This window comes from Aethalodelphis obliquidens, unplaced genomic scaffold (assembly GCF_003676395.1).
Source record: "Aethalodelphis obliquidens isolate GAN/ISIS:26980383/991018 unplaced genomic scaffold, ASM367639v1 scaffold9, whole genome shotgun sequence".
In the NCBI taxonomy this organism is placed as follows: Eukaryota; Metazoa; Chordata; class Mammalia; order Artiodactyla; family Delphinidae; genus Aethalodelphis; species Aethalodelphis obliquidens.
Genome location: NW_020837953.1, coordinates 45,456,962 through 45,481,568, shown reverse-complemented (window position 1 = coordinate 45,481,568; position 24,607 = coordinate 45,456,962). Strand labels below are relative to the sequence as shown.

The window sequence follows — 24,607 nt, the reverse complement described above, 5'->3', positions numbered from 1 at the left end:
AATACACACAAACTTGGGATGAACGTACACAGGCAGGAGTAGAAAGATAAAAGGAATGCTAAAATCCTACCCTGCACAAAGCCTAGTATCAAGGCCGCCTACACAGGCTATTTTGTTGAGTCCCAGTGTGCCTGTCTCCTCCTACTGAGGATAACTGGGAAGAGTGAAGATGTTACAAGAAAAAGCCAGAAGGTGGCCCTTGACAGACTGTAACGAAGAGCCAAAACCAGGAGGTACTAAACCCTGTTCTTACACTGGAGGAGGAGGAGAGACCAATTGTCAGCAGCATGCCGTACTCCGGATGAGGGACGTTAGATACTAAATCGTCACTAGGGACCAAGATTTCTAAGAAACATTATTTAAAACTTATTATCAGTCAGGACAGAATATCTAGCCACGAGTCTTTTCCTGTCTCCTGGTTCAGACACACGAGAAGCAGGAGGCGGCCTCCCAACCAAACTTAGCCTGTGAGACTTCAGCGGGGCGCCTCACGCAGTGGGATGGGGTAACATTTGATGAGGAAAAGAAAAACTTCCCATTAGTACATTGCATTAATGAGTCATTTGTTCTCACTTCAACTGGGATCAGAATGGGCAGAAAAGGGAAATCCCATGATGCAGTGGGGTAGCATAAGGCAAAGCAGCAGCTCAAATAGTGTCTGGGACCAAAATGCAACTTGGGTGTCTCATGCGAAATGCACAATGAATGGATGTCTCGTCTTTAAATGAAACCCAATAGTGAACCGTAGGCAAGGAAGTCCAGCAACCTGCAGAGGCCACAGGCACAGGCTCAGTTTCATTGTCATTTTCAACTCCTGAATACTCTGTAGAAAAGCAAGACAGACAATAGAAAAGGACCAAGAGGTTAGGCTCTTCAAACTGGACCTTGAAAATTAGTTTTGAAAAGCTACCAAACACAAACACAAAGAGAAAAATTGCCCTCCCATCCCTCCTGGGGACACACTCCACACCTGGATGAAAACTGCACTTGATCACCTTTTCCCAAAGGGATATAGTTACCACTCCCGAGCTTCTTTCCATTCTTTTTTTTTTTTTAAATTTATTTTATTTAAGTACAGTTGATTTACAATATTGTGTTAATTTTACAGCAAAGCGATTCAATTATACATATATATATTCTTTTTCATATTCTTTTCCATTATGGTTTATCACATGATATTGAATATATTGTAGTTCTCTGGGCTACACAGTAGGACCTTATCGTTTATCTCTTTCCATTCTTTTATTCCACCTTCCGGCAGCCTCCTTGCCAAAACACAGGTCAGATTCAAAATGAGATGAGTAACAGCTGTGCACTGAATTCACTGATCTCCTCAACCTGTCCAGGCAGGACACTGGGAGGTGGCAGCTGGCGCTGATGGCAGAGACGTACCTGGTGCAAAAGGCACCCACCCTGGACCACAGCGCCGGTCTTTTTAATGGGGAAGACACGTGTCAGCGTCCAAAGCCTGGTGTGTAGTGAACATGTATGTCTTTTTTGAAAGCTCAAAAGGAGTTCACATCGGTTCACACTTGGATGTCACTCACATCCAAGTGACAGACGAAAGAAGGCATTTTTAACCAGTTTTTCTGAACAGAAAGGGAGAGTCGGAGGTTAAGGAACTCACCCAGAGAAACATAATCGGTGATGGGCCTGGGGACAGCGGCTGTGGTTCCCGCCCAGCGTTCTGGGTCGAGGCACCCGCCCAGCGACGGGGGACAGAAGTTCCACCCTCCAGACGGCGCGGTGGGTGCACTGCTTCCCTCTCCCCGCCCCACCCCACGGCGCAGGCCTCACCACCTTTCCTGCTGCGGCCACATGGGGACGAGGCCAGGTGTGCACAGTTGAGCCCCGGAGCCCACACGGCTCCCACGTCCCCCTAACACACAGTTACAACTGACGTTTCCGTTGATCCCATGAAGCGGGCCTCCAGCCCAGGCTCCCCACAGTGAACTTGAAGGGGAAGGGACTTCAAATCCCCTGAAAGGAAGAGAGGAGATCTTCTTCCCCCATTAACTAAAATTTTTTAAACTTGTGTTTGGTTTGGAAATTTACAGGCAGATTCTTCTGGCTGAGGATGCTGAGAGGGCTGAGGTAGAAAGAGGTGAGAAAGGATGAAAACTGATTGCCATCTGATGGCAGAGACACTGTGACATGAAGAGGAAGGCAGGGTGGGACGGGGGGGGGGGGGGGGGGGGGGGGGGTTTTTCCACCGTAACAAAGTTTCCAGAATACAAAATAACATTTAGGTTCACACTTGTATTCTTTTTTTAAATATGTAAATATCATGCCTTTTTTAAACTTTTTATTTATTTATTATGGCTGCGTTGGGTTTTTGCTGCTGCTCACAGGCTTTCTCTAGTTGCCGCGAGCAGGGGCTACTCTTGGTTGCGGTGCGCAGGCTTCTCACTGAGGTGGCTTCTCTTGCTGCAGAGCACGGGCTCTAGGCGCGCAGACTTCGGTAGTTGCAGCACGCAGGCTCAGGAGTTGTGGCTTGCAGGCTCTAGAGCGCAGGCTCAGTAGTTGTGGCGCACGGGCTTAGCTGCTCCGCGGCATGTGGGATCTTCCCAGACCAGGGCTCGAACCTGTGTCCCCTACACTGGCAGGAGGATTCTTAACCGCTGCGCCACCAGGGAAGTCCCCACACTTGTGTTCTTATTCTTTGTTTTTTTTGGCCGCGCCATGCAGCATGTGGGATCTTACTTAGTTCCCTGACCAGGGATCAGTGGAAGTGCAGCGTCTTAACCACTGGACATCCAGGGCAGTCCCTTGTATTCTTATTCTTATTTTTAAAATCATTACTCAGAAATTATTGTTTAATTTGGGAAGGAAGTTTGAACTAAAATTTTAAGAGTAACAACTATAAGCTTCCTGAAATTTTAAGCGTAACAACTAAAAACTTTCTAATAATTTATTCCTCATTCCTTGGTCTCACGTTCTACTTTCTCACAGATGGATTGTCACCAGTAACAAATCTGGGAATTTGCTGAAGAAGTTCACTGTGAAATACTGTCTTATTCTTTTTCATATGGAAGGATCTGCAGGAAAATTATGAAATTCAAATTCTCCTAAAAGCAGCAAAACTGTCTTGGCATTTAGGCTCTTTCACAAATTTCTAACCTAACTCAAGGTATAATGTTTCCAAAGGGAAGGAAAAAGAAGGCCTATTTAGCAGGTACATGTAGTGATGATGACACCCTGAAGTGACACAACACACAGTCATGGGCAAAGTTGGAGGGGGGGGCCCATGAACCTTGAGAGCAGACCAGGGGTCTGGGAAAAATCACATGCTTAATTTTTACTAACTTCTAAAATTTAGTTTTCCCTTTGGTTATAAATGTCAGCTACAAATCACAGGGATATTAGAAGAAACTATGACTGTGCCGCCAGGTATCACGTCCTGCCAGCTGCTCTGCTGTAGGTACACAGCATGGTTACCAAGCCCCTCCTGCTCTGCCTCCCGGAAGTTAATGGAGGCGCCTGATCTTCATGAGTTAGTAAAGCAGCACAGGTGTTACTACTTTACAAATTTATCCTTTTAGTACTTTGACAACTGTATTTCAGTTTAATTGGTCGCCTTTGAAATCCTATGTATTTTATTTTGTTTCATAGACTAGTAAGAAATTATCCTGAGAAAGGTCCATAGGCTTCACAGACCACCAGAGGACTCCGTGGCACAGAAAAGGGTAGCACCCCTGGTTTGGTGGGTCAGAACACTGGGCCTGAGTGCACTGGCTCCAGTGGTTCAAATCCTAGCACCATGTAACCAGCTGGTAACACAGCTCACTACTTCTCTGAGCCCCGGTTTTTCAGCTATGAAATAGGGATAAAAAGAGCTGCTGCCCCGCAAACATATTATTAGGATTAATGAGATAATGTATGTGAAGCCATTGGCACACAGCCTGCCACTCAGAAAACAAGAATAAAAGGTATCGTCTCGCTGGTGGCTGTCATCACATCCCGTCCTGGTCTTCCAGCAGAGACGGCCACGGACTCTCCCCCAATCCTCACTGAAGGTGCTCCCGCCAGGTTATCAAGTGCTAATCACTCTGACCTCCTGGCCGGAGCAACTCACGTGTCTGTGCCTGACGGTTGCCTCTCTGTTTTTGTAAACTTTCCAACGAACAGGTTAATTTATAAATAATTTATAAACAAGGTCCTCAATGACACTCTCCCTCTGCATATCTCCTCCTGGACCCCCGGGAAAGGAGTTCCCATCCTTTAACGCCTTCATCAAGCATCGTAAATAGAGCCCTCCTGGAGCCTGGCAGCAGCCGTGCCCCCCAGAAAGGCTACACCAGGCAAAGGAATGAAAAGAGAAAGGAGAGGACAGTAAGGGATGTGAGACTCTGAGAGGAGCCTGTTTCCACCAACAGAGCAGAGAAGAAGTACTGAATTCTCGAAGCCTGGAGGGGACAGGGTGCCGACGACCGTTACCTTGCCAGCAAGCTCCAACCATGAGCTGGGTTTCGATCTTGGACGCGTGAAGCGGGTAGTCTTCAGTCACAGAGAAGGGCTTATGAGAGACGCCGTCCACATAAAGAGTCACGTTTGGGATTTCCACGTTGAGGACATAGTGATGCCATTCCTCGTCACAGACCTACAAGGCCAAGGGGGTGGGTGGTTAAGTGTGAAACGTCCACCTTCCCTCTCACCCAAAGACGCAGCCATGAGAGCGACATAACTGGACACGAGAACAAGTCACCCAGAATGAACCTCTGTCTTCCTAAAAAGGAAAAGACTTAAAATGACAACAACAAAATACGTCTCATCCCACCGCATCTCACCCCAAAAGGTCAAGGTGACATTACCATCTCTAGGACGCTTCAGACTTGGGGGCGCTACTCATTCATCATGTGACAGGACCCCAGACAGGGAGCTGCCCGATTCCCTTCTGCCAAGAGCATGACACCAGGAAATTCTAGTATCAGCAGGATGGACACCACCCAGGGGGCTGGTCGTTCCTTTTCTGGATCAAAATGAAAAACGTGGCACTTCCACATTAACCACTGTGGCGCAGTGGTTAAGAATCCGCCTGCCAATGCAGGGGCCACGGGTTCGAGCCCTGGTCCGGAAAGATCCCACATGCCACGGAGCAACTAAGCCCATGCACCACAGCTACTGAGCCTGAGCTCTAGAGCCCGCGAGCCACAACTACTGAGCCCACGTGCTGCAACTACTGAAGCCCGCGCACCTAGAGCCCGTGCTCTGCAACAAGAGAAGCCACCGCAATGAGAAGCCCACGCACCACAACGAAGAGTAGCCCCTGCTCGCCGCAACTAGAGAAAGCCCGTGTGCAGCAACGAAGACCCAACACAGCCAAAAATAAATAAATAAATATTTTTTTTTAAATGAAAAATGCCTCCAGTTTCTGACCGAGGCCCGCTACAGCACATGTGCTTTCTTTTTCGGTTCAAAGGTGATGGTCTAAATAAATACGAACATACAGCTCAGATGGCCAAATTCAACTGAGCTCCTCTCCTATCATGAAGGAGCAGCTCCCCAATATCTCCCCTGTTGTCACGTGGGGTGCTGGTCTGCAGTCTCCAAGGCCTGGCTGGTCTGGCATTCCCTGATTTCTGGCTTTAGAGGAAGAGACAGACATGCAAGAACAGGGACAGGCAGAGAAGGAGACGCTATGGGATGAAATTTCTAAAACTGTATTTTTAAAAAGCCTGCCCAGGGACTTCCCTGTATGGTCCAGTGGTTAAGAAATCTGCCTTCCAATGCAGGGGACGTGAGTTTGATCCCTGATTGGGGAACTAAGATCCCACACGCAGCAGGGCAACTAAGCCCGCACGCCACAACTACTGAGCCCACACACCGCAACTAGAGAGAAGCCCCTGCATCACAACTAGAGAGAAGCCCACGTGCCGCAACTAAGACCCGACGCAGCCAAAACTAAATATTTAGAAATAATAAATAAATAAAAAGCTTGCCCAATTTACCTTTAAATTCTAAGAAACTGAACCAAGGAGAAATCAAGAGCTGAAACAGACCAGAAACATCAAAATAAATGAAGAAATGACCAAAGATTATCCCCAAAGAAAAGCAGCTGCTCTTGGTAAGTCTGAGGAAAAAATTCAGATCTCTAATATCGTATATATGTTTCTTATATACGCATAATGTATGTGTGTATAAATGTATAATCACATATTTCTAAATAAAGAAATTGCACAGGGCTTCCCTGGTGGCGCAGTGGTTGAGTCCACCTGCCGATGCAGGGGACACGGGTTCGTGTCCCGGTCCGGGAGGATCCCACATGCCGCGAAGCGGCTGAGCCTGTGGGCCATGGCCACTGGGCCTGCGCGTCCGGAGCCTGTGCTCCGCAGCGGGAGAGGCCACAGCAATGAGAGGCCCGCGTACCGAAAAAACAAAAACAACAACAACAAAAAGACATTGCACAGCAATTCACTTTTGAGACAGATAAGATCTTAATTTTAGTTTCTTTATTTAAAACAAGTTCTATAATATATGCTGCTTCAGAAAGTAGTTTATAGTACACCCCCAGTTTTTAAAATAGTATGGGTTTCTTGGGAAATACCATGAGCATATTCTGAGAAGAGAGTAGGAGAATTAGTATAATTTTTTAATTTCCTTGAAAACACGGTGATTAGGGTAGTAAAAGCCCAAACCCCAGACGACACCCACGACAATACTGGTGACAAAGTGACTACATGAATGCTGAAACAAGTCGGGTGGAGGAAAGCAACAGGGCTTCTGATCCAGGTGATACCAGAGGGTGTGAAGCCACATTAAAAAAAAAATACTTTATGAAAACAACAGAAGGGAGAGATCAAACCCTAAAGCTAGGAAAAAAAAAAAAAAAGTCATGCTTTTCAAAGTGTAGGAAAGCTAATTTCATGTAAAATTGAGGGGGGAAAACATGATCACGACTCAATCCCAAAAAGTTTTTAAAAGAAAAAAAAAAGACAACCAAAGGGAATAACCTCCCTTCAGATAATGAAACCATACCTGAAAGACATACCTAACAAAAGAGATGAAAATGATAATCTGTTATTTCAAAACACGCTAAAAGACATGAGGAAAATGACAAAACAGAAGAACATAGTTTGTAATTAGAGCAACTCAGAAATGAGGTGACAAAGCACAGGAATGATTTAAAAAAAAGGGCAAGATACAGAAAACAGGTAAAGAATATCAACAAAAGATAAGAGGAGTCCCCAGAGAGGAAAACCAAAGCAATAGAAGAGAATACTAAAAACTATAACAAAAACTTTCCTGAAATACCAAAACGTTTGAAACTAGATACTAAAAGGCATACCACATATTTGGGAAAACAGACCTAAGACAACCAAGACATATTCGTAAAATTAAATGACCTTAAAGAAAAGAAGAAGAAGGAAAAAAAAAAACACACATCCCATGGTCATCCAAACAAAAAGACTGAGTGTTTTCCTTTTCTTTTATTTTTTTGCGGTATGCGGGCCTCTCACTGCTGTGGCCTCTCCCGTTGCGGAGCACAGGCTCCGGATGCGCAGGCTCAGCGGCCATGGCTCACGGGCCCAGCCGCTCCGCGGCATGTGGGATCCTCCCGGACCGGGGCACGAACCCGTGTCCCCTGCATCGCCAGGCGGACTCTCAACCACTGCGCCACCAGGGAAGCCCAAGACTGAGTGTTTTATAAAGGAAAGAAAATCAAGCTGTTGTCAGATTTTAACAGCAACATTTTACATCAGAACTCAATGGAGAGACAGATTTTCTGTTCTTGGAAATCTTACCTCGGAGCCAGAGATGTTATATCCAGCCAAAGTGACCTTCAGTATAAAGGCCACAGACAAACTATTAAAACAACACGTAAGAACTCAGGAATTAACTGTTTCCATGAGCCCTTCCTGAGAACACACTTCCTATGACCCAAGTGACCAGAGATCAAGTGCCACAAGGGTGGTGACACTGACCACTGACGGCTGCTTAAATCACAAAAGAGAAACAACCCGACGGAGCTTAAACAGATCAGAAACACGCAAACCCCATTCTGATCAAGTCTTTACAGCCCAGTCCCAATTTACAGGGTATAAGGAAGAGAGAGGAGTGTGGTAAATGACAGCACAGAGAGAGGAGCATGTTCTGTCACCAAAGAAACTCCAAGAGAGAAGAGGAAAATCTACAGATTAAAATAAACTCAAAAGGTCTATCAGCCAATCCCAGTGTATGGCCCCTTATTTGGATCCTGATTCAAACAGACAAATTTGTAAACACGAAAACATCTATGAGACAATTTGAACAAAAAACTCTTAATAGTGGAGGTAACAATGAAACAAGGTTGACCAAGAGCTGATAATTATTGAAGCCAGGGTGTGTGGAGTTGTTCCTTACACTAATCTGTCCACCTTTACCTATGTGTGAAATTTTCCATGATAAAGTTTCTAAAACATGTCATCAGAAGAAACTGAATATCTAAGTGTAGACTGTGGTTACTAAAACAGAACTATACCTAAAATGTCTACCTACATTGCAACATTTTTTTCTGTATGATACCTTTCTTAGTTTCTTGAAAAAACTGATGACAAAAGTTTCCGAGAAAGAAATGATCTATGTAAATAAAAATTACACCAGTAAGAGATGAACACTGCCAACTTGACAGTCACTTCATCTTTCCACCATCACATACTTTTTTCCTTTCTCATATGTGCTCTCATGTATCTATCTTGTAACTGTGTCAGACAATGTTATATTTTACCAACTACAGGCACATATAACACTGTCAGCTCTTATCCACAAACTCCACGAGGCAAATAAATTAAGCTCAGGTTTCCTTCTTGCCCCAACTCTAACTCACAAGAGGAAATGACCTGCTGTGATTTTAATGAAAAGGCTTTCTCAGTTTACAGCATCTCCTCATTTCCTGTAACACATTGATTCTTTGCACATGACGCTTGATTTTTATCACAGCAACTGTTAGGAAATCAGCTTTGCAAAGACATGACATCATCACAAGAAGTATAATGTGCTCTAATGTTGAAACTATAAATTCCCACGAGCTAATAGTTCATGTGGTGCCTGAAAGATGTCAAGATTGCTGGTTCCTTGAATATTTAAAACATCCCATCGCACCCCCGAATCTGCTGAGGCACCCAGGGTCCTTGGCACAACTTGGGAGGCAAGGCCTTAAATAATAAACAAATACAAGGACCCCAATCCCAATTTTGAAGCAAGTGCTGCTTATCTCAATAAATTATAACACGATATTTGGGATTTGAAACATATCATTTCTTTATACAGGCACACCTTGGAGATATCACAGGTTTGGTTCCAGACCACACCACAATAAAGCGAGTCTTACGAATTTATTTTCGTTTCCCAGTGCATATAAACTTATGTTTACACTACACTGTGGTCTATTAAGTGTGCAACTGCATTATGTCTAAAAATAACAGTGTACATACCTTCATTAAAAAATACTGCTAAAAAATGCTAACATTATCTGACAAGGCAGGGTTGCCACAAGCCTTCAATTTATAAAAACTGCAATTATCTGTGGAGCGCAATAAAATGAGGTACGCCTGTATTAATATTTTATGTATAAAACACGTACAGGTAAAAAAACAAACTTAGGCTTTCAGTAAAAAGGAGTTCAGTGGATTTAATTTGCTGTCCTATTAGCCACAGACACAGAAATCATAAAATCGTACATAAACCCTGCCCATAAACAGCCGGTCCTGTTCACGGTCGCAGTGCCCGTTTAACCTCTCTGAAGAACACCCAGAGCAGTGAGTTTTCCATGCACTCACCTGATTCAACTTCCAGTGGAATTCTGCAGGTTTGTATTTCTTCTCTTCTGAAGGATCCTGACGGAGGAGGAAAATAAGCCAGCAGCCGTGGACATAGAGTGAATAATGGTGTCGGTTCATATCTGCGAAGAGTAATTCTACTAGTAAACTGCCGACTTAAGACCCAAAGGAGAACTAAAAGCTGTTTCTTGAATGGATCTTGAAGACACAGTTTTATCAGCACGGGTGAACTCTCCACGGTGGGCCAAGGCAGGGTTTAGGAAAAACTACGCTTGGGCTTTACTGAGAAGAGGGGCCCAATCCACTGAGTAAAGCTAGCAAACGCCCAGAGACCAGTGCAGTGTCTTGAGCACAGAGCAACGTGTGTCACCAAGAGCGTGTGGGAGCCTTTAGGGTTAGAATAAGGTGCCCACCTCCAGGCACCACTACAGCGGACGCCCCTTACAGCGAAGCTCACCCACCTGTTTTGTCTGAGCTGCAAAGGACCGTCTCCTTCTTCCTGCCAAACGGCCCGTGCCTCATCCACACAGAGATCGTAAAAGGCTCCTTGGGGTTGACGGAAACGACGCCATCTGGGACCCTCACCCCTTGAGTGCCATTGAACTCGAAGACCTGGTCGCTGTCGTGGCCATTGTCAGTGGGGAGGCCGATGGTCCAGTTCAAGGAGCCGCCCGGGGAAGGGAGCAGCTCAGCTGTGCCAGACGCAGCGCCTAAGCAACATGGAGACACTCACTATGCATCATGCGACGAACTCAAAAGGGACAAGCATTTCAAAGCCACACTAAGGTACTGTTTTTGTTTTTTTGTTTTTCTTAAATTGAACTAGAGTTGATTTACAATGTTGTGTTAGTTTCAGGTGTAGAGCAAAGTGATTCAGTTATACATACATATATAAATATATATATTGTTTTTTTTACATTCTCTTCTGTTATAGGTTAGTACAAGATATTGAGTATAGCTCTCTGTGCTATACCGTAGGTCCTTGTTTACCTATTTTATATATGGTAGTGTGTATATATTTATCCCAAAGTCCTAATTTATCCCTCCTCTCCCCACCTTTGGTAACCATAGTTTGTTTCCTATGTCTGTGAGTCTATTTCTGTTTTATAAATAAGTTCATTTGTATAATTTTTTTTAGATTCCACATATAAGTGATAGCATATGATATCTGTCTTTGTCTGACTTACTTCACTTAATATGATAATCTCTAGGTCCACCCATGTTGCTGCAAATGGCAATATTTCATTCTTTCTTATGGCTGAGTAATATTCCACTGTGTGTGTGTGCGTGCACGCGTGTGTGTATACATACACACACACACACATATATATATATATATATATATACACACATATCTTCTTTACCCATTCATCTGTCAATGGACAGTCAGGTGAGTTCCATGTCTTGGTTATTATAAACAGTGCTGCTATGAACACTGGGGTGCATGTATTAAGGTACCACTTTTATCTTAATGGTTATACAGTTTGCTAGTTCCAGTTTACTTTTCCTCAAAAATAAGGGTTTTTATTATTAAAAAGATTCATAAATAATAACCATGGATTTTTTTTTAAAGGAAGAAAAAAAGAGGAGTATAACCTTTAAAAACTGTGAATCACTATGTTGTACAGCAACTATACTTCAATAAAAAAATAAAGAAAAGAGAAAAAAAAAGAAGCATTACTTGTGATCCCACCCCAATATACCCACTATTAACATTTGGGTATAAACACTTCCAGTCCTTTCTTTATGAATGTACACATATTATTAAAATATGTATAATACGTATGAATATATGTCATAAAATATGTATAATATGAATATATTATAAAAGTGGAGTCCTGCTATGTAACACCTACATATATTCCCAGTAATATTCTTTACAGCATAATTTAAAATGTCTGAATAGCATTTCACTGTATAGAATTTGTGCTGTGATATATTTAACTGATCTGTCCTGTGCACACGGAGTTGTCCCTATTTTTTCTCTGTGACAAACCTTGCCTTGACGAGGACTTTTGTGTGTCTCCATGATTATTCCCTTAGGATAAACTCCTAGAAATGGGATACTAAGCCAAAGAACATGAAACATTTTCACAACTTCTGTTACACGTTGCCAGGCTCGATTTTCTTTTAAATTCATCCACAGAAGATTTTGCAACCTTTCACAGCCACCGGGCCCTTGACTTCTCTATTCCTAGGGGCAGCATGACTTGGCTGGGACAGCCTGGTCTTTTGACTATCATACGATCTTGGTCCAAATCCCAGCTCGGCCACTTCCTAAAAGTGTGACCTTGGGCAAGCGACTCAGCCTCCCTCGGTCTCAACTAATTCTTCTGTAAAGACGAGGCCAATGCTACCACCTTTGTAGGCCTGATGGGAAGATTAAATGAAATAACACATGTGGAAGGACCTAGCGTACAGTAAGCACTCAAATAGAAAATTCTTTCTACCTTTAAACTGTTCTGCTGAGAGAATGTTCATTTAATACCATAAAAAATAATGGCATTACGAGAAAGTACTTTTACACTATACTTACATAGTATAAAATAGAAAATATTCCAGACCTCTTTACTTACATACATTTAGGTACATGATTATGAATATTTGGATTCAGAATCAGGATGAGCCGCAGAGAATATACTTTTTCCCTTTTGCTTATTCTTCATATGACAATTTCCAATTATGAAAGAAAACCGGTTGCCTGAATCTAACTGTCATTATCACTTAGTGAAAAGACAGACGAGTACTGGAAAATGCTCCCTACGAAAGGCCCTTCCGAGCATCAAGAGGCCACTGAAGTTACTGGTGTTTTACCACCGGCCAAGCGGAACATTCCTCCTCAGCATCTTCCCCAAGAGGCATCCATACCTCACCTTTACCTCCTTCAGACAGACCAGGAAAATATCCAAACTGACGGTGAAGATGGAGAACTAGCCTTGGGTCAGATCTGCGATCATTCTGTCTCTCAGCTGCTCCACACCTTGTTTGTGGGACATAAAGACTATAAATTCGATGCAGGTTTCCTTAGTTTCCATTTTCTACTTCACGTTTGCCAAAAGCTATTGCATCACCTATAGCTTTTTTTTTCCTTCAGTCCTTACATAAACGTCTCATTTCATTTAAATCTCACTCCATCCGCCTGCCGATGAAGGGGACACAGATTCGTGCCCCGGTCCAGGAGGATCCCACATGCCGGGGAGCGGCTGGGCCCGTGAGCCATGGCCGCTGAGCCTGCGCGTCCGGAGCCTGTGCTCCACAATGGGAGAGGCCACAACAGTGAGAGGCCCGCGTACCGCAAAAAAAAAAAAAAAAAAAAAAGTTTGGGATTTAAAAGTGAGCAAAAAAAAAGCTCACTCCACTTATAGAATGCCTATTTTGATGATTCTCAATGCATGTTAGAGAAATACTTGCTTCAAATCAGTGGTTCTTAAAATGCACAGACACAGACACACACACACACACACACACACACACACACTCTTCTGAACAGACTTTTAGGGGTTCAGGGTCCCTCTCTCGCCTCCTTACCACAGAGCCGGTGGAGAGACTTCTCAGAGTAGGTGTCGCGGTCACAGCCCTTCCCTATGTGGCTGGTCTCCAGCTCCACCGTCACCTGCACTGAGGCCACCGATTCACCACATGTCTCCAGGTGGACGTTTGGGAAAAGCGCCAAAGCACCAGTGCCAGGCTCGTACTCGACCCTCTTGTTCCATCCTGTGTGGGCCCACACACGGACGGCGGGGGGGGAAGAAAACTCCTGTTAGGTCTCCGTGGTGAACAGATTTTCAGAGCAGGTGTGACAGCAGCAGAGAGACAGTGAGGCTCACCTTGCCACCCAGGGGTGCAGGTGGGCTTGATGCTGATCTTCACCAAAGCATCCTCTGTTGCCCTCTTCTTCCCGCAGTCGTAGGCCGTGACTGTCAGCTTGTACTGTTGCTCTTTCCTGGAGTTCAGCTTCTCTGTGTTTTTTATATAACCTTCCAAGAGGAAAAACAACAGTGAGAACCCAAACCCATTCTGTTTCTCTTTTCTGACTTTTTTTTTTTATTTTCCCCGATTATTTTTAAACCCACTGTTTTTGACTTCTGTCGTCCTATGCCGAAACACAAAATGCACGTGTTTCAGCCCTGGAAACACTGACACAGAAATAAACTGATGCTTGAGGTAATTAACATTCATGCTTTCGTGAGCTTGAACGCACACTAAATCCACCTTGAAGGATTATTTAAGCAGAGGAATGAGCCTATAGAATTCAGCCTCCATTTATTCTTATAGTTGTATTTGGTTTTATATTTAAGATTTAATAGTTAACGTGTAAGAGAATAAAAGAGACAAAATAATTCAAGTATTTCAAATATTAAATACAAGATGGAGGGCCTCCCTGGTGGCGCAGTGGTTAAGAATCCGCCTGCTGATGCAGGGGACACAGGTTCGAGCCCTGGTCCAGGAAGATCCCACGTGCCGCGGAGCAACTAAGCCCGTGCGCCACAACTACTAAGCCTGCGCTCTAAAGCTCACGTGCCACAACTACCGAAGCCTGTGCACCTAGAGCCCGTGCTCTGCAACAAGAGAAGCCACCGCAATGAGAAGCCCGCGCACCACAATGAAGAGTAGCCCCTGCTCGCCGCAACTAGAGAAAGCTGGCACGCAGCAACGAAGACCCAACACAGCCAGAAACAAAAACAAATAAATAAATAAATTTATAAAAATACAAAATGGAGCTGCATTAAATACTTCTTGCTAAAAGATTTACTTTGTTAGAGAGAGATTTCCTACCCTCAGCCAGTAGAACAGAAGCCTGCTTTTTGAACGTGAGTGCAAATGTCTGCAAAGTGTTTGCAATGTCCATCATTTCATCGAAGATTCTGGACTATGCATTAACAATGGAGACACCATAGCATCATCAAGAAGCCATAACCTAATAAAGAAGCTGCGCTCCAGAATAAGTTAATTCTAGTCAGTTACTAAGGATGGCGGGGTGTCTGGCAGCGAGGTATCAACCTTCATCTTCAAGACGAGGCAGAAAAGCCAAATCTGATGGAGAACAGAAAACGAAACTTACTAAGAGGCAGTCTCATTCGGATGCACGCTGACTGAAAGGTAGGGAGATAAAAAAATAAAAACACCTTAGGCGGGGGATTTTTATTAGATTTTGGTGGGAAAGGAAATAGAGGATCACCCTATAAGAGAACACAAGATTTGGTGCCAGAAAAGAGGCTTTCAGGGGACAGAGTAAAAACTTAAACATGACCTAAATAGACACTTCTCCAAAGACATAGATGGCCAAAAGGTACATGCATGAAAAGATGCTCAACATTGCTATTTATTAGAGAAATGCAAATCAAAACTACAATGAGGTATCACCCCACACCAGTCAGAATGGCCATCATCAGAAAGTCTACAAATAATAAATGCTGGAGAGGGTGTGGAGAAAAGGGAACCCTCCTACACTGTTGCTGGGAATGTAAATTGGTGCAGCCACTGTGGAGAACAGTATGGAGGGTCCTTAAAAAACTAAAAATAGAGCTACCATATGATCCAGCAATCCCACTCCTGGGCATATATCTGGAGAAAACCACAATTCAAAAAGATACAGTGCACCCCAATGTTCATTGCAACACTGTTTACAATAGCCAGGACATGGAAGCAACCTAAATGTCCATCGGCAGATGAATGGATAAATATGTGGTATATGTATACAAAGGAATATTACTCAGCCATAAAAAAGAATGAAATAATGCCATTTGCAGCAACATGGATGGACCTACCAGTTATCATACTAAGTGAAGTAAGCCAGACAGAGAAAGACAAACATCATGATATGCCTTAAATGTGGAATGTTTAAAAAAAATTATACAAATGAACTTACATACAAAACAGAAATAGACCCATAGACATAGAAAACAAACTTATGGTTACCAAAGGGGAAGGGGGGGAAATAAATTAGGAGATTGGGATAAACATATACACACTACTATATATAAAATAGGGCTTCCCTCGTGGCCCAGTGATTAAGAATCAGCCTGCCAGTGCAGGGGGCAAGGGTTTAAGCCCTGGTCCGGGAAGATCCCACGTGCCACGAAGCAACTAAGCCCATGTGCCACAACTACTGAGCCTGCGCTCTAGAGCCCACGAGCCACAACTACTGAGCCCACGTGCCACAACTACTGAAGCCTGCGTGCCTAGAGCCCGTGCTCCACAACAAGAGAAGCCACCGCAATGAGAAGCCTGCGCACCGCAATGAAGAGTAGCCCCTGCTCACCACAACTAGAGAAAGCCCACACACAGCAACAAAGTCCCAGAGCAGCCAAAAATAAATTAATTAATAAAAAAAAAAAAGTTAAAAAAAAAAAGATAAGCAACAAGGACCTACTGTATAGCACAGGGAACTATAGTCAATATTTTGTAATAACACATAAGGGAAAAGAATCTGAAAAAAAATATATATATATAAAACTGAATCACTTTGCAGTATGCCTGAAACTAACACAACACTGTAAATCAACTACACTTTAACTAAAAAACAAAACAACTTAAATGTGAGACAGACACACCAAGTTAGGTCTTGCTATGGACTGAATGTGTGTGTCCCCCCAAATTCTTATGTTGAACTGTTGACTCTCAGTGTGATGGCAGTAGGAGGTGGGGCCTCTGGGAGGTGATGAGGTTTAGACGAGGTCATGAGGGTGGAGCCCTCATGACGGGACTAGTGTCCTTACAAGAGAAAGAGACTAGAGCTTTCTCCCTGCCACGAGAGGACACAGCAAGAAGCAGGTCCTCACTGACGTTCGGCACCTTGATCTTGGACTTCTCAGCCTCCAGAACTGTGAAAGGTAAGTGTCTGCTGTTTCGGCCCCCCAGGTCTATGGTATTTTGTTAGAGCAGCCTGAACGGACTAACTGTGAGTTTCACCGAAGTGCAGACAAAGTTTGGGTTAGAAGCCGATTGGCACAGAGGGGCTGCCTACCCCATCTCCCCCGCAGTGAGGAAAGAACGCTCCTGGGTGCTCACCATCTTTGTCGACAGCAAATGGCACATCCGGGGTGACAATCTCATAGCTGCAAATCTGGCTGAACTGGGGGGAGCAGTCTGCGTCCACTGCCTCCACCCTCAGGATGCTGTCGTACTGCTTCCCCTCTACCACCGTGGCTTTGTAGGACTTCTCCTTGAATACAGGGGCATACTCGTTCACGTCGTTCACCTGAATATGGACAGTGGCTCTGGAAGAAGGGGGAAGGAGAAAGGCTGTGTGTTTTGCTTGTTTTTTTACCCCAAGAATAAAATTCCGCCCTATTCTTAAATTTCCTTTAACTTTTAAAGTTAAAATAGGAATCTGGTTGATTCTTCCAAGTCCTAGCGAGTAAGAGAGCTGGTACAAAGGCAGTAATATGAAATAAGAGACTTGGGATTTTCTTGACAATGTGTGGCAGGGCTGGCAGAAGGGAGATAAACTATATTAGACATCTGTTTGCTCTCCAATCAAAAAGTTAAAAATGTTTTGTTGCAAAATCTGGAAAAAAATTAGGAAGAAGGGTTAAGAAGTACAGATAGAAGATGGGAAATTATGAGCATTAAAACAAGTTCTGCCCTGCTTCTAAGGAATAGAGACCATCAGGAACCCACTGCTGGGACAGCATCCACTGCTGACCCAACAAATGAAGGACCTCTACTTGCCCTTCCTGGTTCCATGTCCCATCTCCCCAGCCCGGGCACAAGAAAACTAGGGCATCATCAGACCAGGCTACAAACAGAAAACGGTCAGTCTCACGTGCTACTGACCAGGGTATGTTTCTGAATCAGACAAGGTCCCTGACTGAAATGAGGTCTTTTTCAGGGAAAATGATAATATCACATTTTGTAAAAAGGAAGAGGCAGGATTCACTGGCATGCAGCACTCCCACTGTTCACCAAGACCCTCCACACCCCAGTGCTACCCGTCCATCCTGACCCTCACAATGGGTTACACGACCTCACCTCACCTATGTGTCCTCCTTCCTTAGCCAATACACTAAGGAGAAACGGAGACACGACAAAATTAAATTTGCCTAATGTCGAAGGGCTAGTAAGTGGCGGAGAAAAGACTAGAAAAAGGCTAAATCCAAGTCTTGTTCAATCTTCTCCGTTACACCAGTAGTTCTCAACTGGCAAGAACGATGTGAACACACCCAGGATGGGGTGCAGAAGCCAGCTCTCTTCCACCAGCTCAAAAGCGTTTCATGCCCTTTAAATTTACGGAAAAAAAAAAAAGATAAACGTAACAACAAAATACCTTCCTCTGGGTAAAAGTAGGCTTTTTGAATTTTCAATGTAAGGCCCTAGTTTCTTTACTAGAGTATCTGGTGGGATACAATTACTCGTTTATTCAACACCTACTATGTGCCAGGCACTTGCTGGGAGCCATACACAAGGGTAAACAGGATACCTGCCCTCAAAGAGCTTACAATCTCACTGGGGACAACTGGGAACTGCCTCATGTTTCAAAAACAAGAAGTCTTGGGGCAGCGGCAACTGTCACCACTTTCCTTACACACACACGCTCTCTGTCCAGCTCGCTTACTTATGAGACTTTTTCACGTTGGCCCCGTCAGGCCCCTTCCCGCAGTCGTAGGCCTGGATGGTGAATGTGTAGTCCTTCTGGAGTTCACAGTCCAGTTTCTCTTTTGAGCGAATGATTCCCTCGCCAGTGGATTTATCCACCACTACTGCATCAAAGGGGACATTCTGCCCATGAATTTTAAATCCACAAATCTCACCTAGGGAGTCAAAACAGCACGGGTTAGAGTTTCCGCCACACAAACAAAGGGCACACTCCCCTCCTCCCCCAAAGAAAATAAACAACAACAATTTGGCAGCCAGGGGTTTAGGGGGTCTGTGAACAAAACAAGGGCACTTGTGCTTGGACAGGGGGTAAGTTCTGGGGCTTTAGTAAAAAGAAGCATGTTCTGGCTTTCCAAGCAACTTGTTTAAACTTTGCATCCATTCATGCAGGAATACAAAAGAGAAAGAGAAAAAATATAGACAGGCATTTCACAGGAGTACTTAAGAGAGCTCCAGGGCAAAGTAGTTTCATGAGCAAACAGCCAAGGCCTGATAACACGGAGAAGCCGCCCAGCTTCCTGGGAGGGCTGCGCAGCTATTTTGATTTGGACCAGAGAGGAGGCTAGAAGGCACAGTTAAGTGTTGAGAGAGGAAGAAGCAGTGAGGCATAGGTTCAGCACCATTATTACAGAAAGTCTGTCAAAAAAAAATATATATATATCGAAGAAACAAGTCTTCCTGTGCAATGAGCCTGGCTAAAATTAGGGAATCAAAACAAACTACTGAATGAGAAAACGGTAGAAATACCAACTTTTCAGGCATCCATTTCAACAGCTATCAGCTACAATTAAGATACAGTTTCCATTCTCGGGAGGGATTTGCTAGAGTTGCCTTGTTTCGGACTTTATCCTATCAGACCTGAAAAAGAAGCCTGCCTGGGAACGTAAGCACATCCAAGTTGGTCTACAAGCTTATTTAGGAGTTAAAACCTAGGTTTCCATTCTGGCCCATGGGAGAATACATATAAATACTTTGATGTATGTATAAAACTTCACAGAGTATATTTCACATAAAAACAAAACTGAACTCTTCCAAAATGACAACTAGTAGAAAATGGTCACAAAGTGAATCTCTTAAATCCAATTATAAAAAAAGGAACAGGATTATCCATGTAGTTCAAATGGATGTCTGATTTCCAGATATTTCTAACCAAGGGTCTGGTTACATACAATTTCCATCAATATACTTAAAAATAGAAATAAAGTAGGAGAATAAATAGGGGTGAGAGAACATGACAGTTTCTTCTGTTTAAGGGCTGATTCCCAATTTTATAAACAAAGTTAGTGGGTTAATGTTCATAAGAGGCATAGAAAGAACCCTTTATCACCTTCTTTGGTGACTGTCACCTCAAAACTCTCTAAAGGGAGAAAAGATAAACCCATGTCAGTAATACAGGAAAGAAGGAAGCCGAAACAATAAGGAAAAAAAAAAAGTCAAAGATGCACATATTACACAGAAAAGCTTGACATAATTTAACAACAAATTCGGTAGCCAGCTTTAGCAGAACTGCATCTTCAGTAACAAAACATCTCTATGAATCCAACTTACCACAGATTACTCTAGCCTAGTGATGAAATGCCGCTATAAAGTCTCCTCACACCCTCAGGTGTCATGAGGATTTTTCTCTCCATGACCGCTTTGATGATAACAGTTTCTAAGTAAGTCTAGTTGTTATTTTACAGTTTTCGGATTTTCATTTTCAAGCTAAGTTCTCAGTGGCTAGATTCTGGTAACTTTCAACGGGTCCTTAGATTTAACAGAACAGTTGGAGGAAAGGGTTTGACTTTAACCCTTTGTTCTTGAGCTGAATAACAATGTGTTCTCACCTAAAGTACCCAACCAAGGCAACAAACACAAAGCCCTCTTCTAATGGAACACATACTTAAATGCAAACTGAAACCAGATTCGGCACTAACTGTAGCGATGCTACAACGATCATGGCTTTTATTTTGTGAAAACAGCTCTTCTCCCAAGTCAATATAAATCCTGCTCACCTCATCCTGCGACCCCTACAGAGCAGAAACGAGACGATCAGGAGTCCCTCTCCCCGGACGTAGCGTGGCCTCGCCGGGGAAACCGTCCCTCCCACCAGAGGTTACACAGCCTCAATTCCCTGTTTTTTGGTTTTTTTTTTAATGGTTTTACCACATATTTGCATATCCCTCAACAGTGTTGTTTCATTTTGTTTATTTTTGAGTTTCAAAAAATGGCCATCATATGGTGCGCGATTTTTGTGACTTGCTTTTTCACTCGACCTTTTCCAACCGTGCGTGTCTGCGATGCCTTCGTCCTCGTTGGCGTATGCAGTCACACAGTTCACGCACTCTCACCAGCACGCACAGGGAGAACCCAGTGAGTTAAAACGTAAGCGCTTAAAACATTGCCCGGCACAAAGAAAGCGCTCCGCGAACGTTTGCTGTCACTGTAATGATTTCCCATTGTGTGAACACACCGTAACTCCAGTGTTTTGCTGTGTATGAACAAGGCTACGGTGGGTCCTTCTGTCCTGCTTCCTGGGCACATACACAGGCTCTCTCCAGATCTGTGCTGCCTGGTACTGGAGCCATTAGCCACGAGGGGCTGCTAAAAATTGAACTAAAATTCATATTTTAGTGCATGATATTAAAAACTCAGTTCCTCGGTCGCAGTGGCTGCATTTCAAGGGCTCAACGGGCACACGTGACTAGTAACTACTGAATGGAGACGTGGACAGGGAATCCCACCACCATCCCACCACAAGCTCTACGGGACAGCACTGCTCAGAGTGGTGGGGGCAAACCCGCAGGTCAAGTCCAGCCAGGGCCTGCGAGCTGAAAATGGCTCCTGTGTATCACTTCAGGACACGAGAAAAGTACATGAAATTCAAACTTCAGTGTCCATAAGTAATGTTTTATCACGACACAGACCTACTAATGTCTTGTCTAGGGCTGCTTTCCCCTCCCCCGATAGTGGCACAGCTGGGTCACTGCCAAAGAGACCCTGTGGGCTGCAAAGCCTCGAAATCTCACTACCAGCTTTTGACAGAAAGGCTGGCTGATCACTGCTCTGGAATCCACCATGAGCACAACAGCTGCGTCCAACTGTTTTCCAGAACGCTAAGTCACCAGCTTGCATTCACACTTTTCGGGTGTATACTAACACAGCATAGTACACGTTAAGGTACCAACACAGCATAGTACACATTAAGGTAAATCAGGTTGCCCTGCTTGAATTCACAGGTAACATCTCGGTTTTTGACTTGGAGTTTGCTGTTCCGAAGAGGAAACTGTGAGGCCGCCCCACATCGCTCACCGCGACGGCACGTGCTTTGCCGACAAGGCGGCTGTGTAGGGAAGTGAGATTTAAGACCCTGGGACGAAGCGTCTGACCTGGGTGATGCCGCCTACTTGGTGCATTGCTGAGTAAGAGTTTAAAGACACTCATCATTCAGGCAATGTCCTTGAGGCTGTTTCTGAGATTATGAGGAGAGTGGAACTGTTTGCCAAAAGCTGAAACTCCCTCAGTCACTCCTTCAGGCTATCAGGCTAGGAGGAGGGGGAGGGAGGACTCCGAGGGTAGGAAAGCACCGGGGTGTTTCCAGTCGATACTTCAGGTGTCCAGGGAAGGCTGCATTGATAAGGTAACGTCAGAGTAGAAACCAGAGGAAACTAAGGGAGCAAACCACATGCTCATCTGGGGAAGAGTTCCACAGAGAGGGAACAGTGAGTGCAAAGGTCCCGAGGCAGACCTGGGCCTGGCCCGGCTCAGGAACAAGGAGGCGTGCGCTGCTCAGTGGCTGAGCACAGGGGAGGACAAAAGATGAGGTGAGATACAGACAAGCAACCTGAAGCTACGGCAGCTACTACACAATTGCTGCTTCTCCCCCAAGTGAGGAGGGCATGACTGGAGAGTTCTGAGCAGAGAAATAAATAAATATGGCTCATAGTCTGAAAGAATCCATCTGACTGCTGTGCCGAAAATACGTCTGTCAGAGGGCAAAGGTGGACACTGGAGTGACCCAGGCAGAGACGCTGAAGGACAGAGCAGGGAGGACATGGGACGCTGGGAAGTGGTCAGATGGGTTTTGAAAGTAAGGCCAAGGCTGAGGGATTCTGAGTGAGAAACTGCAAAGGGTGAAGTTGCCTTCAGCCGACATGGGGAGAAACCATGGAAGGAAGGTCCGGAGAGAGGAATGGGGGGTTGTACTTGCGCTTTGAACACGTGCCTCTACCACGATTTGTTACGGAATAACACCTCAAACGGATGATTATCAAATCTAAGAATAGACGTTATTCTGAAACTCATGTATTTCCAGGCTGCTCTCTAGAAGACAGGAACTATTTACAACGAGAACAGCAAAAACGTACATGTGTTACCTTCGCCACATACCCCACCGATTGTACCTAAGTCACTACTCAAATGGGCTACCTCATTAGGACCTGGTGCCTCAGATCCACGGTGCTCATTACACAGCTAGGTCAACTGGGGCCTTTTGCCTGGAATGATTTAAAACCATCTCGCCGGCTGGCAGCCTGATGCAACAGGAGCAGCATGAAGTTCACCCTGGGCAGACCTGGGCTTTCCGTACCACCTGCGTGGCCTTCGTGTCTCTGCTGGGTCTTCTAAGCCATCGTCTGCACACTGGCCAGTACACGCATTTCTCGGGGTCCATCTACTCGTCCAACCGGAGACCCCGATTCTAATGAGGAAGACGGATCCGACTGGAACAGGCGAGGGGCGAGTGAATGAGTGAAAGCGACTGCAGTATTTCAGATGAGATCTGATGAGGGCTAGACTAAGGCGGTGTCAGCAGGAAATATTTAAGGGATTTCAGGAGGATGGACAGGACTTTGCAGCCCACTGGGCAGAGAGAGTGAGAGGGTTGGGAGGAACACCCGGGTTTTCAGCTGATGGTGCCCTTTAGGGAACTGAGGTGCAGAGAAAAGAGGACAAGATTCACGAAAAAGGTGTTTGGCCTGTTTATCCCAAGCAAACTTCTCGCTGGTTTGTTTGTTGGAGGATTTTAAAGCCCCACATTAATCTCTTTCATCCACACAACATTCACTGGATGCAGATAAAGACCTTTCTCTTTAACATAACTACAATCGCATTACACAGCCAACAAAATGAACAATAATATCCCTTGGATATTTTCATAGGGAGTATCCTACTGCCTCTCGTTCAGTTTATGATTTTCCTCCTCCAAACCAGGGACCAATTTCTGTCAATAATTCTCCTGGGAGCTCATCTTTCTAAACTTTCAAGTGGTCATTGATTCATTCTTCTCCCCTCTCCTTCACACTTGCGCGTACAGTTCTCCTAGTGACACACGTATGACCGTTACATACGTGTGGTTACGTGGGAGCCGCATGTATCAGGTGGAGCTGCACCATGGTGATGACACAGAAAGTGCACCTCTGCCCTCTGCATCCTCAGGCTGCTCTCCCAGACTCAGCCTTCTCCCAACCTCAGCAAAGAAGGACCCCCTCAAAATCACCTCTCGTATTGTTTTCTTTCTGTCCTGTTCCTTCCCACTCAATCCAGACCACGTACCATTGCTCCGCTAGATGAATCCCGTCATATCTGAAATGCCCCACCAGGTTTCCTGGACGACCCCTCTAGCTGTGATGGCCTCAGAATGCACCAAACCCTCCCCTGTCTCTCTCCGCTCTTCATTCCCTTTAGATCATCTAAAATAGTCAAAAGAATTTTTAAAAAGCAAAACATAAAAATATAACAATGGGTGAACCCAGCAAAGTAGACATATGACTTCTCGCCATCCAGCTGCATCCAGGTTCTTGGCCGAGTGTTTTCTCTTCTGTCCCTTTGGTTTCTGGCTGGCCTGGCATTCTTTCTCCGTCTTCTTCCAAATCTGAATTTGGTCTCAAACTCTTCCCCAAATGAGAGGGGTGTCTCTAGAGCCTCTCCTGCAGCCTCACCAGCTCTGGTGCCGTCCTGCCCTCACACCACACTGCTAATGGAGATCATGGGCGCCACTCCAACACTTAGGGCTCGGGGAAGCCCCTGGAGGTCCAGTGGTTAGGATTCCACGCTTTCACTGCAGGGGAAAGCAGGTTTGGTCCCTGGTCAGGGAATTGAGATCCCACAAGCCGTGACGCGGGGGAAAAAGAAAAAAAAAAAAAACCCACTTAGGGTCCTCTGGTGGCAACAGATATCCATTCCAGCTAACTCAGCGAAAGGGCCTTCACTGAAGAGCCACTGGGAACTCATGGAACTGACTGCAGGCCAGAGAAAGGGACTTAGGAAACTGTCAG

General features: G+C 44.7%; 1 protein-coding gene across 6 annotated transcripts in view; it reads right to left on the bottom strand.

The window, feature by feature from the left end:
* CLSTN1 (calsyntenin 1) overlaps positions 1-24,607 on the bottom strand; it is a 78,070-nt gene that overhangs the window by 7,113 nt on the left and 46,350 nt on the right. For 3 of the 6 annotated variants that reach the window (XM_027110273.1, XM_027110276.1, XM_027110270.1), the window contains exons 3-11: positions 19,681-19,710; positions 18,313-18,508; positions 16,767-16,975; positions 13,583-13,732; positions 13,284-13,469; positions 10,217-10,465; positions 9,756-9,877; positions 4,438-4,600; positions 767-823 (exon numbers count right to left, since the gene is read on the bottom strand). In XM_027110273.1, coding sequence (XP_026966074.1) covers positions 767-823; positions 4,438-4,600; positions 9,756-9,877; positions 10,217-10,465; positions 13,284-13,469; positions 13,583-13,732; positions 16,767-16,975; positions 18,313-18,508; positions 19,681-19,710 — 1,362 coding nt within the window. The remainder of the gene's footprint in view (positions 1-766; positions 824-4,437; positions 4,601-9,755; positions 9,878-10,216; positions 10,466-13,283; positions 13,470-13,582; positions 13,733-16,766; positions 16,976-18,312; positions 18,509-19,680; positions 19,711-24,607) is intronic. The other 3 variants (XM_027110272.1, XM_027110274.1, XM_027110275.1) reach the window with 3 other exon arrangements.